Source organism: Hemiscyllium ocellatum, chromosome 3, assembly GCF_020745735.1.
Source record: "Hemiscyllium ocellatum isolate sHemOce1 chromosome 3, sHemOce1.pat.X.cur, whole genome shotgun sequence".
Lineage (NCBI taxonomy): Eukaryota > Metazoa > Chordata > Chondrichthyes > Orectolobiformes > Hemiscylliidae > Hemiscyllium > Hemiscyllium ocellatum.
Genome location: NC_083403.1, coordinates 16,117,818 through 16,134,417, shown reverse-complemented (window position 1 = coordinate 16,134,417; position 16,600 = coordinate 16,117,818). Strand labels below are relative to the sequence as shown.

The following is a 16,600-nucleotide window of genomic DNA, read 5'->3' as shown; positions in this document are numbered from 1 at the left end:
CTCAAAGAAGTGTGGCTTGGACAGGGCACCCACCACCAATGTTAAATTTCAGCCACTGTGATTATCATTATACATACACATGTAAACATGCAGCGTATACATGCATCGAAACACATGGAAAAAACACAGAAGTAGCACCGGATGACTTTAATGACATTCAGATATACTAACCCCAGGTGGATTAACTCCAAACTGCCCCTTGCAGCAGCCATTTTCTGTCCCATTCTGACCACAGCAGTTTGATGGCTAAAAAGGAGTAAAACAATCATGCATTCAGCTTACAAATCTTCACGGCTGTTATTGCTAGTGTGGTGGCTCAGTGGTTAGCACTGCAGGCTCACAATCCTGTTGACCTCGGTTCAATTCCAGCCTTGGGTGATAGTACGTATGGAGTTTGATTTGTACAGGGATCTGGGTGTGTGGGTCCAGATCTGGCTAACAGTGGCGGTGTAGATAGTTAAAAAGAGGCTTAGAGTATCGAGTGTAAGGATAGAAGAGCTATGCTGTATCTTTACAGAGGCCTAGTTAGGCCACATTTGGAATACTGCCCAAAGTTCTGGTCACCGCACTACCAAAAGGATGTGGATGCTTTGGAGAGGGTGCAGAAAAGTTGCATGGGATGGGAGATGTTAGATATGATGAAAGGTTGGATAGACTGAGGCTTGTTTTCTCTGGAACGCAGGAGGTTGAGGGGTGATTGTCAACGGAGTGGAAAATGTGAGGCTTTTTCCCAGGGATGGAAGGGTCAATTACTAGTGGACACAGGTTCAAGGAGTAAGGGGGGGGGAGTTTAAAAGAGATGAGTGAGGCAGGTTTTTCACACAAAGGGTGGTGAGTGCCTGAAACGCACTGCCAGAGGAGATGGTGCAAGCAAAGACAATAGCAGCATTCAAGAGGCACCTGGACAGATACAAGAATAGGAAGGGAATAGATAGATAAGGATCCTGTAAGTGAAGGCAGTTTTCGTGTGGAAGGGCAAAATGTGTCAGTGTGAGTTTGGAGGGCTGAAGAGCCTGTTCCTGTGCTGTACTGTTCTTTGCACATTGTCTGTGCAGGATTCATCCAGGGGCTCCGGTGTCCAGTCATTGCCGGTTCTGTGGATTAGCTATACTAAATTCCCATAGCATCCAGGGAGTATAGGTTAGGTGGATTGGCCTTGGGAAATGCAAGGTTAGAGGGATAGCTCAGGGGGTGAGTCTGGATGGAATGCTCTTTGGAGAGTCAGTGTGAACTTGTTGGGCTGAATGGCCTGTCTCCACACTGTAGGGATTCTATAATTGCCAATATTTATTGCCTTATGAAACTGAAATGGAACCATCACCAAGACCTAACTCTGATGGAGGTAGGGACACAGTGGGACTATTTTTCCACTTTTCCGTTTGCATAGCACCCATGGAAGAAATTGGTATGAACTGAGGTTCGCTGGTGTGCGTACTCAAACCTTTTGCCCAGGTATTCTTCCCTTGTGTGACAGGCAAAACGCAGGGAACTGACTCAGAACTTAAATATACAAGCACGCCTTTTATTTAACTCTTGAAGTGCCAATACTTAATATAAGCATACAGGGAATTTGGCTAATACATGTGTTTTGTTAATGCCAGTTGGCTGTAATGCGATTGATGAATAGACTAATGCTGTTTCCAAAATGTGAACTTGTGCTGGCTATGATGCGATTCCACTTTAAGTGTCACAGTGTGTCGAGGAATACAATGTATGCGCCAACAGAGTCTCCTGTACATTTAATGCAACATTTATACATTAGTTCATCTTAACATAACTTCAACTTTCATTCACTTTATCTCACTTCACTTAATCCACATTTAACCCTCATTCTAACTATAAATTTGGCTTGAATCAAATACGACTCGATTCAAGTGAATTGGCCAAAGTGCCCTCTGAAGATGACCTTCCTTTAATTTCAAAGGTATACTTTACTGATAAAAAATATCTTTATATGAATACATTGTCACAAATGCAGTTCAGTTCTGTACAGTATCATATCAAGGAAACAAAGAAACATTGGAGGTTGTTTCCATTGTAACAAACCAAAGGTATCTCTTACACAATCTAGGACTATATTTACATGCATTTGAGGCTCCAGGAGGGTCTGGTACTGTCATGGACTCCTATTTAACTTCAGCAGGAAGACCTCAGACAGTGCCCTTTCCCCACAGCGCCTTGGCAGCAGCTGCCCCAAGCTTCAGCGCGTCCCTCAGCACGTAGTCCTGGACCTTGGAATGTGCCAGTCTGCAACACTCAGTCAGGTTCAACTCCTGGTTCTGGAAGACCAACAAGTTTCAGGCAGACCTAGCAGCGTTTCTCACTGACTTGATGGTCCTCCAGGCACAGTCGATGTTTGTCTCGGTATGAGTCCCGGGGACAGATCGTAGAGCACAGTGTCTGGTTTCATGGTGGCACAGTGGTTAGCACTGCTGTCTCACAGCGCCAGGGACCCAGGTTCAATTCTATCCCCAGGCGACTGCCTGTGTGGAGTTTACACATTCTCCCCGTGTCTGCGTGGGTTTCCTCTGGGTGCTCCGGTTTCCTCCCACAGTCCAAAGATGCCAGGTTAGCCACATTAAATTGGCCATAGTGTTCGGGGATGTGTAGGTAAAGTGTATTAGTCAGGGGTAAATGTTGAGTAATAGAGTAGGGGAATGGGGCTGGGTGGGTTACACTTTGGAAGGTCGGTGTGACTTGTTGGGCCCAATGGCCTATTCCACGCTGGACAGATTCTATGATGTTACGGAGCTGCTCAGGACAAACATCGACACAAGCTACTGTATCAAGGCACATGTCTTTCCAGTGTGGTACTGGGGGCTTTTTCTCCTCTGAGAAAAACATTTCCTTGTTCTGTAAAATGTGCTACTTTCCAGAAAGATCTCTGGCACTCAGCCAATGAATTGATCAAAGCCTGATCCCATCATTTGAGCCCAGCCAATGGGGTTTACAGGTAAACAACTCCCAGGTGTGTACACCGAACAGTGGCACTCCATCTAAGTTAGTAGTGGGTGCCTGAATGTCTAGACATCAATGTAAACATGCCCTGGAAGGTGCATTTATGCCCAGGAAGAAATGCACAAAATGCACATGCAGATGAAAAACCACAGACGTAGCACCAGGAAACTGACTTTATGACATTCAGATATACTCACTCCTAGGTGATGAGCTCCAAACTGCCCCTTACAGCAGCCATTTTCTTTCCCACTCTGACCACAGCAATTCAATGGCTGGAAAGGAGAAAAAAAAGACATGCCTTATTTGGTCAACGCAGGAATTGAAGATCTCAAGAGTTTTAACTGAGGCCAGACTCAAATCTGAGGCCTGACTGAAATCCCCAGCATGCTTGATTATAGTTGTTAGACAGTCTCATGGCCATTTCTGCTATTAGCCACCTGAACAAAGAACAAAGAAAATTTACAGCCCAGGAACAGGCCCTTCAGCCCTCCAAGCCTGACCTGATCCAAACCTACAGTCTAAACCTATCGCCCAATTCCTAAGCATCTGTATCCCTCTGTTCCCCACCTACTCATGCATCTGTCCAGACGCATTTTCAATGAATCTCCCGTGCCTGCCTCTACCTCCTCTGCTGGCAATGCGTTCCAAACGCCCACCACCCTCTGTGTTAAGTACTTGCCGCAGTATCCCCCTTAAACTTTCCACCTCTCATCTTGAAAGCGTGACCTCTCATAATTGAATCTTTCACCCTGGGAAAAGGCTTGTCTCTATCCACCCTGTCTATACCCTTCGGGTCCCCCCTCAAACTCCTTTTTTCTAATGAAAATAAACCTAACCTACTCAACCTCTCTTCAGAGCTAGCACCTTCCATACCAGGCAACATCCTCTTAAACCTTCTCTGCACCCTCTCCAAAGCGTCCACATCGTTTTGGTAATGTGGTGACCAGAACTGTACACAGTATTCTAAATGCAGCCGAACCAATGTCTTGGACAATTTTAACATGACTTGCCAGCTCTTATACTCAATACCCCGTCCGATGAAGGTAAGCATACTATTTCCCTTCTTGACCACTCTATCCACCTGTGCAGCAACCTTCAGGGTACAATGGACCTGCATTCCAAGATCTCTCTGCTCATCAACTTTTCCTAAGGCTCTTCCATTCATTGTATATTCCCTCTAGATTTAGTCTCGCCTAAATGCATCACCTCACATTTGTCTGGAATGAAAACCATCTGCCACTTTTCCGCCCAACTCCCCAGTCTATCTATATCCTCCGATAGTCCCTTATGCTTTCTGCTACTCCACCAATCTTCGTGTCATCTGCAAACTTGCTGATCATACCAGCAATGCCATCTTCCAGATCATTTATGTATATTCGAGTAAAAAGTGAGGTCTGCAGATGCTGGAGCTCAGAGCTGAAAATGTGTTGCTGGTTAAAGCACAGCAGGTTAGGCAGCATCCAAGGAACAGGAAATTCGCCGTTTCGGGCCAGAGCCCGTCATCAGATTCCTGATGAAGGGCTCTGGCCCGAAACGTCGAATTTCCTGTTCTTTGGATGCTGCCTAACCTGCTGTGCTTTAACCAGCAACACATTTTCAGCATTTATGTATATTACAAACAACAGTGGCCCCAATACTGACCCCTGTGGATCACCACTGGTCACCTTTCTCCATTTCAAGAAACTCCCTTCAACTACTACTCTCTGTCTCCTGTTGCTCAACCAGTTATTTGTCCACCAAGCTAGAACACACTGCACACCATGTGACTTCACTTCCTCTATTAGTCTACAATGGGGAACCTTATCAAAGGCCTTACTAAAGTCCATGTATATGACATCTTCATCTATCAACTTGGTCACTTCCTCAAAGAACTCTTTTAAGTTGGTAAGGCATGATCTTCCCTGCACAAACCATGTTGCCTATCATTGATAAGCCCATTCTTTTCTAAATGTAAATAGATCCTATCCCTTAGTACCATCTCCAGCAACTTTCCCACCACTGACGTCAGGCTCACTGGTCTGTAGTTACCCGGAATATCTCTCCTACCCTTTTTTTAACAGGGGGACAACACGAGCAATGCTCTAGTCCTCCGGCACCTCACCTGTATTTAAGAATGCCATAAAGATATCTGTCAGGGCCCCAGCTATTTCCTCTCTCGCCTCCCTCAACAATCTGGGATAGATCCCATCCAGTCCTGGGGATTTGTTCACCTTAATAACCTCGAGCATACCCAACACATCTTCCCTACTTATGTCAACGTGATCCAGACTAATCAAACTTCTATCTCTAATCTCAACATTCATCATGTCCCTCTCCTCAGTGAACACTGATACAAAGTACTCATTCAGAATCTCACCCATTCTCTCAGGTTCGACACACAGCCTTCCTTCCTTATCCCTCAGTGGACCAATCCTTTCTCTAGTTACCCGCTTGCTTCTTATATAAGAATAAAAGGCTTTGGGATTCTCCTTAAAGACTTGCTAAAGCTATTTCATGACCCCTTTAAGCCCGCTTAATTCCTCGTTTAATACTTGTCCTACTCTTCTGATATTCCTCCAGGGCCCGTTCTGTTCTTAGCTGGCTAGACCTTATGTACATTTCCCTTTTCCTCTTGGCTCGTCATACAATTTCTCCTGTCATCCATGGTTCATGAATCTTGAATTTCCTATCCTTTGCCTTCAACAGGACATGAATATCCTGCACTATCTTTAACCTATCTTTGAAAGCCTCCCTCATATCAAATGTGGACTTCCATCAAATAGCTGTGTCCAATCCACATTTCCCAGCTCCTGCCTAATTTTGATATAATTGGCCTTGGCCCAGTTTAGCACTCTTCCTTTAGGACCACTCTCATCTTTGTCTATGAGTATTCTAAAACTTACAGAATTGTGGTCACTATTCCCAAAGAAATCCCCCATGCACCTGTCTACCACCTGTCCTGGCTCATTCCCCAATACCAGGTCCAATATGGCCCCTTCCCTTGTCGGACTATTGACATACTGCCCTAGAAAAATCTCCTAGATGCTTCTTACAAATTCTACCCCACCCAGACCTCTGATGCTAAGTGTATCCCAGTCAATGTTGGGAAAATTAAAATCTCCCATCACCACCACCCTATTGCATCTACATCTTTCCATAATCTGTTTCCCTATTTGTTTTTTGACCTCATGCTCACTGTTGGGAGGCCTGTAATACAACACCTTACTTATTTTTCAGCTCCACCCATAATGCCTCACTACCAAGCCCTCCATAGTGTCCTCCTTTAGCACAGCCATGATATCGCCCCTGACCAGCAATGTAACTCCACCCGCCCCTTTTACTTCCCTTCCTGTCCTGTCTGAAGCATCCATATCCTGGAACATTTAGTTGCCAATCATGCCCTTCCTTCAACCAAGTCTCTGTGATGGCAATGATGTCATACTCCCAGGCACCAATCCAAACCCTAAGTTCGTCTGCCTTACCCACTATACTCCTTGCATTAAAGTAGATGCATTTCAGGCCACCAGTTCTTTTGCGTTCATCTGCTCCCTGCCTACTGTTCCCCATAATAATGCTATCTACATGATTCTTACAGTCTCCAGTCTCCACCTCACTACTTACTTGTTTTCTCTTCTGGTTCCCAGTCCCCTGCCGCATTAGTTTAAAACCGGATTCTGCTACTGTGTTGATCTGGGGCTTGCACAGCCCTTACCTTGGCACATACGTGGGAAAGGCATGGGTGATGTTCATCTACTTCCCAAGGTCCAACTGGGTTAACATCAGCAAGAAAAGTAGGCCATTCAGCCCGTCGAGCCTGCTGTGCCATTCAGGGTCCACAGCTGATAGTCAGCTTTGACTCCATTTTCCTAATGCCTCCTCAACCCCTTTCAGAGCTCCGTCGATTTTATCCTTAGACATACTCAAAGATGCTGGATTCACAAGCTGCTGGGGTAGGGAATTCCAAACATCTCCCATCCTCTGGGGGAAGTAATTCCATCTAATTTCAGTTCTAAATGATTGGGTCATTATCCTGAAACTGTGCCCCGTTGTTTGACATTCCCTGACCAATAATATTTCCCATTTGAAGGCCTTTCGCAATCTTAAAGGTTTCACTGATACCACCTTTCATTCTTCGAAATCCCAGTTTACCCAAATTAATTGGGATTCTTATAGAGCAACACTTTATCCCAGAGAGCCATCAAATGAGCGTTTGATGTTTGACCTCTCGTGTGAGTCACTGCAAAGCCTTGTACTATCGTAGTCTTGTTCTTGTATTCCAACTCCCTTACGATAAACGCCAACAAACTATTTGTTTCCTTAATGCTCACTGGGCCTGCATGCTAATTTGTTGTGTCCCTTGTGCATTTGTAAGTTTCACATTTTAAACAGAGAATTCTGCTTTTGTATCGATTTGACCAAAGTGAATAACTTACCACCTCCCTATTTTATACTCTGTCTGTCATCTAGTTGTGTATGCACTTAATAATCCTGTGTCCTCCCCATTACATGGGCGTAGTCTTCCTATAACGCCATTGTTGTCTTCTAGTGAAACCTGGCTTAATGGAAAATTGTTTAATCAAAATAATGGGAGCTATGGGAAAAGGGGTAGACCAGCAAAAACATCATTCCAGATGAAAGGCTTTTGCCTGAAATGTCAATTTTCCTGGGATGCTGCCTGACCCGCTGTGCTTTTCCAGCACCACATTCTCGGCTCTGATGTCCAGCAGCTGCAGTCCTCACTTTTACCCTGCAAAGAATCTCATTCACAATCGCTCAAAAATCATCCAAAACCCTAACACATAATATTGCATAGGTTGAATGAAGCTATAAATCATATATATCAATGAAGCAAAAGTAAATTTAACACAGTGCATTTAAAAAATCTTGCTAGTGCAAGCCGTTCCTTGTCCAGGTACCTCTTACTGAATGCAGCTGACATTGGCACACACACACACACACACACACAGAACAAAGTGGGTGAAATGAACACCACTGGAATCGTGCTATTGTGAACAGAGATAAACATTCTCAAAACTCCCATTCCTCAGCGACGTTATCAGCAAATCGTGCTGTGAGGACACACATTATCCAGGAAGTCCCTGCATTCCCACCTAGCTTAGTACCATCAGCAAACTTTAATACATTTACTGTCTATCTCTCAGTCGAGTCATAGAGATGTACAGCACAGAAATAGATCCTTCAGTCCAACTGATCCATGCCAACCAGATATCCGAGGTAAATCTAGTCCCATTTGCCAGCACTTGGCCCATATCCCTCCAAACCCTTCCTATTCATATTCCCATCCAAATGCCTTTTAAATGTTGTAATTGTACCAGCCTCCACCACTTCCTATGGCAGCTCATTTCATACACACACCACCCTCTGCATGAAAAGGTTGCCCTTTAGGTCCCTTTTATATCTTTCCCTCTCACTTTAAACCTATGCCCTCTAGTTCTGGACTCCCCCACCCAAGGAAAAGACTTTGTCTATTTACCCTATCCGTGCCCCTCATGATTTTATAAACCTCTATAAGGTCACCCCTCAGCCTTTGATGCACCAGGGAAAACAGCCCCAGCCTGTTCAGCCTCTCCCTATAGCTCAAATCCTTCAACCCTACCAACATCCTTGTAAATCTTTTCTGAACCCTTTCAAATTTCACAACATCCTTCCTGTAGCATGAAGACCAGAATTGCACACAGTATTCCAAAAGTGGCCTAACCAATGTCTTGTACAGCCGCAACATGACCTCCCAATGCCTACACTCAATGCACTGACCAATAAAGGAAAGCATAACAAACACCTTCTTCACTATCCTGTCTACCTGCAATCCATTTTCAAGGAGCTATGAACCTGCACTCCAAGGTCTCTTTGTTCAGCAACACTCCCCAGGACTTCACCATTAAGTGTATAAGTCCTGCTCTGATTGACTTTTCAACGGGGTACTTTTCCAAGATCAGGAAAGTTTTCTTCAAACTCACCTTCAAGATCACCTTTGTCAATTTAATTGGTTAATGTCACCACCAATATTACCTTGCCTTTGTTACAGGTGCCAATATTTATTTCTCTCCACAGTTATTGCAGACTTGTTGAGTTTTTCCAGCTTTATCTGGGTTTGTTTCAGATTTGCAGCATTGGCAGTATTTATCTCTTGCTTAATGATCAGTACAATGGTAGCATTACAGTTAGGGGGCTAATAAACTAGTCCCATTGGCCTTTTCTGACCCTTGCTACTTCCAATCTCAACCTGTACTGATTTAACTTTCTGATTTCCTGAGTAAAGGTTACTTCACATCAACATTTCTTATCAGGGCTATTCCTCCTTCCTTTTGATTTAATCTGTCTTTTGAAAATGTTGTGTACCTTGGAATAGTTACTTCCCAACCTTTGTCCCTTTGTAACCATATGTCTGAATGGAGATAAGATTAAAACTATTTATCTGTATAAATTATTTCCTTTATGAGAGATGTGCCATGCATTTAGATAAAGCGATCATGGTTTTATGACTATCTCCCACATTTCCTCGCTCACTGATGGACTGTCACCTTTAAGCTCACTGTTCGATCCTATCTCATGCAATATGTATTTATTGATAGTTAGAAAAGTTTTCATTCCCTCAACTTTCATTTTTGAATTTCTAAATCTCCCTCTTCCTAATCTGTTATTTTAAAGGCAATTTAGTCTAATCTAATCTTATTTGTTAGTGCACTTTTCTATTTGTATGCTCCATCCCTTTCTGTCATACTCTGATTATTATTATTATCATGCGTGATTGCATTTCCCTCCTTCTGTCACGTTTCAAGTCTCCCCTCTTGTGAACATTCACCTTGCATTATTTAGTTTAGATTTACAATCCCACAGAAGACTGGTCCCAGTGAGGATGAGCTGCAGATTGTCCCAACAGCACAGTTTCCTCCTTCCCCAGTATGGCTGCCAGTGCCATTGGAGTCCTAACTTATTCCTCCTTCATCAAGCTTTGTGTCACGTGCTCCACTTTGAACTTACCTACTCTATGCCGATTGGTTCGTGGCATGGGCATTCACCCAGGGTCATAGAATCATAGCGTTGTACAGCATGGAAACAGGCCTTTTGTTTCAACTCACCTGCGCTGACCAGATATCTCAACCCAATCTCGTCCCATTTGCTAGTCCCACATCCTTCTAAACCCTTCTTATTCATATACCCTTCCAGATGTTGTAATTGTATCAGCCTCCACCACCTTCTCTGGCAGCCATGCGTGTTACACTCTAAGCATAAGAAAGTTGCTCCTTAGGTCTCTTTTATGTCTTTCCCCTCCAACCTTAATCCTATGCTCTCTAGTTTTGGAGCTCCCACTCTAGGGAAAATATCTTGGCTATTCACCCTGTCCATACCCCTCAGGATTTTCTAAACCTCTATAAGGTCACCCCTCAGACTCAGATGCTCCAGGGAAAACATCCCCAGCCTACTTAGCCTCTTGCTATCGCTCAAACCCTCCAACCCTGGCAACATCCTTGTAAATCGTTTTTGAACCTTTTCAAGTTCAACAACATCTTTCCAGCAGCATGGGGACCAGAATTGTATGCAATATTCTAAAAGTAACCTCACCAATGTCCTATACAGGCACAACATGACCCCTCAACTCCTATATTCAATGCTCTGACCAACAAAGGCAAGCATACCAAACGCGTTCTTCACTATCCTATCTACCTGCGACTCCACTTTCAAGGAGCTATGAACCTGCACTTCAAGGTCTCTTTGCTCAGCAACACTCCCTAGGACCTTACCATTAACTGTACAAGTCCTGCCCTGATTTGCCTTGCCAAAATACAACACCTCACACATACCTAAATTAAAATCCATCTGCCACTCCTCGGCCCATTGGCCCATCTGATTATGTTCCATTTGTACTTTGAGGTAAACTTCTTCTCTGTCCACTACACCACAAAGTTTGGTGTCATCTGCAAACTTACGAACCATGCCTCTGTATTCACGTTCAAATCATTTATGAAAGATTTGACTTAATTTAATTGCTTCTTCATTTAAACCTCAGATGCTCATTCTCCCTCTCAGAAGAATCCCTTTCATAGCCTCCTCTGTGTCCTTGGTACCCAAGGCAACCACGGCAACTGGTTATCTCCCCGACCACTCCAAATTCACCTCCGTAACCACCTGGCACTGGACAAACAACACAACCTCCAGGATTCAACCACTTGGCTGCTCGCGTCCCAGCTGAGAGTTCCCCAACACCGCTACCTTCTATTTTACTCCAGGACCCAGCACTATCTGGCCATAGTCATACTCCACGTAACCCCTACTCTCAGTCACATTCACACGTTACCAAGTGAACAAATACAGGAACTGAAGGCCCCTTGTTTCTACTTCCTGTCCATGATCACTGATTAAGTCTAATGGAGCTAACTTGAGGCATTTGACTGCCTCGTAGAACAAAGTGTTGTAAGTGAGCCTGAGCTTTTAGATTTCAGATTTAATGTGTCTAAGATTGACACTTTTAGAGACTTTTCTTTTGAAATTTGCATGTAGCCAGAGAAAGGGAAAAGATCCATTTTTGTACTGTCTGTCTAACAATTTGAAGACACTGACAAACCAAATGATCAACTTACAATAGATTAGAAGAAGGAATCTAATTTTACAATAATTAAACAGTGGGTAATTATTCATCTACATTGAATAAAGGCTTTTATATTTGTTAAATTTAGTAGATATATCTTATTAACCATCTTTTCAAATGGAGCTTGCCCACAGCTTAAGAACGCCAGTGAGCAAGATGTCTTTAATTTCTTCAGAGCCAGGTTGTTCTTGCATTAAGAAGTACAGCCACACTGATGAAGGAGAGACTGTCCATTCTAAAGCTAAGGTAGCCAACTTAAAATGCTTCATGTTTAAAGCAATTTATGCAGATAGAAAGATCCAATTGGATTAACCATTATGAGCAGATTACATTTCAGCAACAAATTTTTAATGAAGGGAGGTTTATCTTGAAGGGCTCACAAAATGAGGATTCTGAGTGCTATGATTTTTAAGTGTTCTCCAGCTAACCCAGGGGCAGCAAGACATGGCATCTGTGTGAGAAGCTCACATCAGTTTGAAACAAGGTGTGCATTTTCAGGGAAAGTTAGTCAGGGATCTTCTGTCAGAATGGAAAACTTGAAGAGTTTGTCTCAAGTGAGGATATTGTTCAAGTTCTAGATGAATTTAAGATCCAGTGTGACATGTGTCTTGTGTTTCTGATCAATATAATTTATTGTCTTTAGTTATTTCAGTAACCTTTGAATGCAAGTTGACTGTGTTAGTTCACTAGCTCATACGGAATATAAAGATATTATTCAGAGACCAAGAGTTGTCTGATGGCATATCTCTGTCAAACTTGAAACATCTGAACTGTTTAGTTTGAAGGGGAACATTTTCCACTGCTAACTGGGGGAGATCAATGAAGTTGAACTGATCTAATTGATGCTTTTAAAATTTTGAGTGTCTATGATGCACCTGTATCTCAGAATCCAGCTCATCAAATCGGAGCAAAGTCCTTCATGTCCCATTGTTTCAGGTGAGGTTCTTGTGGACCACACTGACGTCCGACAATTCCCATATAAGACCATATGACCATAAGACAAAGGAGTGGAAGTAAGGCCATTCGGCTCATCGAGTCCACTCCGCCATTTAATCATGACTGATGGACATTTCAACTCCACTTACCCGCACTCTCCCTGTGGCCCTTAATTCCTTATGAGATCAAGAATTTAATAAGAAAAATATAATTTAATATATTACAGCTGCAACACAGCAACCCTGCCAACTTTATTGTGTTTTATTGGCATTTATATTTTTTATTTTGTTGACTATTTATACTAATTAGCTTTCAAATGTAGAAATATCACTCAATAATGATAGTTTTCTTATATTAAGTGGGTAAGCTGTAGTTTGGTACAATCTTTACACTGCACTGGATAAACAGGCGATAAACGAGTGTAGATTTAGTAGCACAAACTTGATGGGCCAAACAGCATCTTCTGTACTCTATGATTCTCTAAAACCTTTGACAGCCACTGATGTAACTACACCGTCCCTTACATGTTAACATGATTTTATGCTTTGTAATTTGGCTGAATGACCAAACTGGATGTGAGGCTGGCAGGAAAATGTACTCACAGCAATTTAAACTCCCTTACTTTAGCAAAGGTGCTTAATCCCTCGAGGATGGCTCTGTACCCTGTACATCGACACAGGTTTCCTGCAAGCACACAAGAACAGGCAGATTAACCGTGACTTCCACCTGATCGATCAATTACATTGACAGCACGTGTGGCAAAAACCAAAATTATGAACCCTCAATACACAACTCTGACTAACAACAGACGAACAGATGCAAACCTGCATTTCTACATACAGAAGAACCTCGATTATCCAAACAAGATCTCAAGGTCTGGTAAAAACATCAAAGAAGCGAATTCCGATTACCTGTACTGAAGAATATGTGAAAATGTTGACAAAACCAAAGAAACATAAGCACCTCAAGCAACAGCAACTGTGCTTTCTAACATAAGGGTTAATTTGTGGGCGGCACGGTGGTTAGCACTGCTGCCTCACAGCACCTGAGACCCGGGTTCAATTCCCAACTCAGGCGACTGACTGTGTGGAGTTTGCACGTTCTCCCCGTGTCTGCGTGGGTTTCCTCCGGGTGCTCTGGTTTCCTCCCACAGTCCAAAGATGTGCGGGTCAGGTGAATTGGCCATGCTAAATTGCCTGTAGTGTTAGGTAAGGGGTAAATGTAGGAGTATGGGTGGGTTGCGCTTCGGCGGGTCGGTGTGGACTTGTTGGGCCGAAGGGCCTGTTTCCACACTGTAAGTAATCTAATCTACACAGCTCTTTGCTTTATTCCCAATCACTTTACTGGGCCGTTCATGAAAAGAATGGCAGAGAGAGTAAATGCATGCGTGAGGCGATGCTGCTGTCTTTCTATCACAAGACTGAGTTCACACAGAAACTGACAAATGCTGTTGTGATTGTAAAAGCTGGTCGGCACCTTGTTTAATGTTGAGATTTCATATATTTATGTGATGGTAAGGGTTTAGTCCTTCTCAGTTTAGCCTGCAATTTGCAGAATGCAAAGGTTAGTTTGTTTAAATAGTATACTCATCAAAATTATAGATTTAAACAAATCCTCTTGCAGAGCACAATATTAGATAAGTATGACTTCCCTTGTTTAAGATCAAATTGGTTATCCAAATAATCAATTATCCGAATGTAGCAATGCCCGCCCATCTTATTTGGATAATCGAGGTCTCTCTGTATGCCTTTTACAAGCTCAGGGCTGCTCAAGCATTTCACAGTCACTGAAACACTTTTAAAGCATGGGCACAGCTATAATATTGGTAATCAGAGTCAAGATTAGAGCGGTGTTGGAAAAGCACAGCAGGTCAGGCAGCATCCGAGGAGCAGGAAAATCAACGTTTCGGGCAGAAGCCCTTTTTCAGGAATCAGGAATAATATTGGTAATGTCACATGCAGTGCAAGTTTCCACACGCTGGGGGAAGCAGTAACTAATAGGTTGGTTGATGCATTGAGTATTTGAGTTATTTGATGCGTGAGACAGGGGTTTGGAGGGGCTTTGAGGGGATTAAGGAATAAATCTTTGAGGGGATGTTTCGAGAGTGTGGCAGACCCTATGTTTCCTCATCGCTATTCCATCCTTAGCTGAATTATATTGTAAGGTAAATTTCTAAGCTCCTGTGTTCCACATGGGAGCCTCACTCTGCAGAAACCTGCATCTGAGAGCCAGCTGCGCTGTGGTACCCCCATCTCTACCACATTGTTTCTTCAAGCACAATCTTCCCTCTTGGGTAAAACAATGACTTAGCTCTTCTGTTTTGACAGTAGAAGCACTCTCCCAGAGCAATGCCCCTTGCAGAGATCTGTGGGCTATTCCACTGCAGAAGCATCACAGATCGATTTCTCGTCATGCATGTGGTGTTGTGGTGGAGGTAGTGGAAGGTGTTATGGGGAACTGCTAGTGGAAGGAAGCAGTGTGCAAGAAATTATCATGACCAGGAGCTAGGGTTGAGTCAGGGTTACCTTTTTCCAAGGCTGACACCACATGAACATTCCCTCTGAGCCAGACAGGATACAAGGTACAAGGTGGCACCAGCAACAATGAAGCTGTTGGCTTGTCATTAAAAACCCAATTGCTTTATTGATGTCCTTTAGGACCTCTGCAGAGAAGAAGGAGGCCCCACAGCCCTTTGAGTCTGCACCAATGCTCCGCAGAGCATCCCACTCTTATCCACCCCTTCACAGTAATACCCTGGCCAATCCACCTAACCTGTACATCACTGGACTGTGGGAGGAAACCCACGCAGACAGAGAGAGAATGTGCAAACTCAGTCAGCTGAGGCTGGAATTGAACCCAGGTCCCTGGCGTTGTGAGGCAGCAGTGCTAACCACTGAGCCACTGTTCCACTCAGGAACAAGCCAGAGCCTGACTGGCCTTGAGCTGACTGCCTCTCCACCGTGGTTGATGAGCCTCTGCCTAACTCCAGCTTTGTTCAGTTGTACCACAACGACGTTAGACGGACAACTTCACCAGAGATGCCCACAGCACAAGTCTGAATGTTCAAACATTTTTCCAGATGAGGCAGATCCCTTGGCCCTCATGGTTGTGGTTTCAAGGGGGAATTGACAAGGTTGAAAAGATCTTTTTTTTCACATTTATATTTGACTTGCTGTTGAGTAAAAATACAGCTGTTAGACCGACCGACGATAGATTCCACACAAATAATGGGTCACAAGTATCCTCTTATTTTAAACTAAACAAGGGGAGGTCAGCTCACAGCTTGAAATTTCCCACACGTTTATCTCATACATCTCCTCTCTCTCTGTTAATGTACCTACAAAGTTACCTTCTGATATATGTAATCCCCTTCCAGAGTTAAACTTTGTTAGGTTACAATATGGTATGAAGTCTTCTCCATTCACCATTTTAATTTCTCCTGTGTTAGGAATGGGTGAAGGATGAATTATTTCATGTCTGGTTGGAACAGTTTTTATCTTCAAGGTATCAATCTTGCTGCTGACTTCTCACTCTATCTGATTTCTCGTCCTTTAATGAGAGGACTGTGAAATCCCAGTTAATCATGCTTTGACCTTCCCCATAAACGTTTGTCTTAAAACTTCACGGTTGTCAAGAGACTGAATTCCCAGCTAATGATTGTGGAACACCATTCATGATTCCGAAGGGCAAATGTCCCTTTTTAAATAACAATCACTATTCCATACTTGTGTCTTCCTCATGTCAGTTTATCAACTGGAGAGTTTTGAAACCACAGAAGTAACCTAATATCACAACTTCCTACACTGCTTCTCATTCTTGGCTCAGGTCAAGGTCAGAGGCCTGCACAGTGTGTGTGTGCAGAGCAATCCCTCAAAGTGATTTCATCCCCCACCCCTCCCAGTCCCAAGTGAACAACTGATGGTCTGAGTGAGAGCTTGCCATCCAAGTCAGGATGACCGTTGAGCTCTCGAGGGCAGAAGGCCACGTGGTAGCCCTCCAGATAGATAAATACCGGAAGAAACATCAAAGCAGCGCTTCACACGAGGCTCCAACAGCACTGATGATGTTCCCTAGCCAGGGAACGAAACGTTTGCAGCAAAAACTTCCAGCTCGGCGAGC

At 43.6% G+C, this 16,600-nt stretch overlaps 1 protein-coding gene across 1 annotated transcript in view; it reads right to left on the bottom strand.

Moving 5' to 3' along the window:
• Window positions 1-16,600, bottom strand: part of xdh (xanthine dehydrogenase) — a 112,871-nt gene that overhangs the window by 84,825 nt on the left and 11,446 nt on the right. The window contains exon 6 of the mRNA XM_060854447.1: window positions 13,104-13,165. Within this exon, the coding sequence (XP_060710430.1) occupies window positions 13,104-13,165 (62 nt within the window). The remainder of the gene's footprint in view (window positions 1-13,103; window positions 13,166-16,600) is intronic.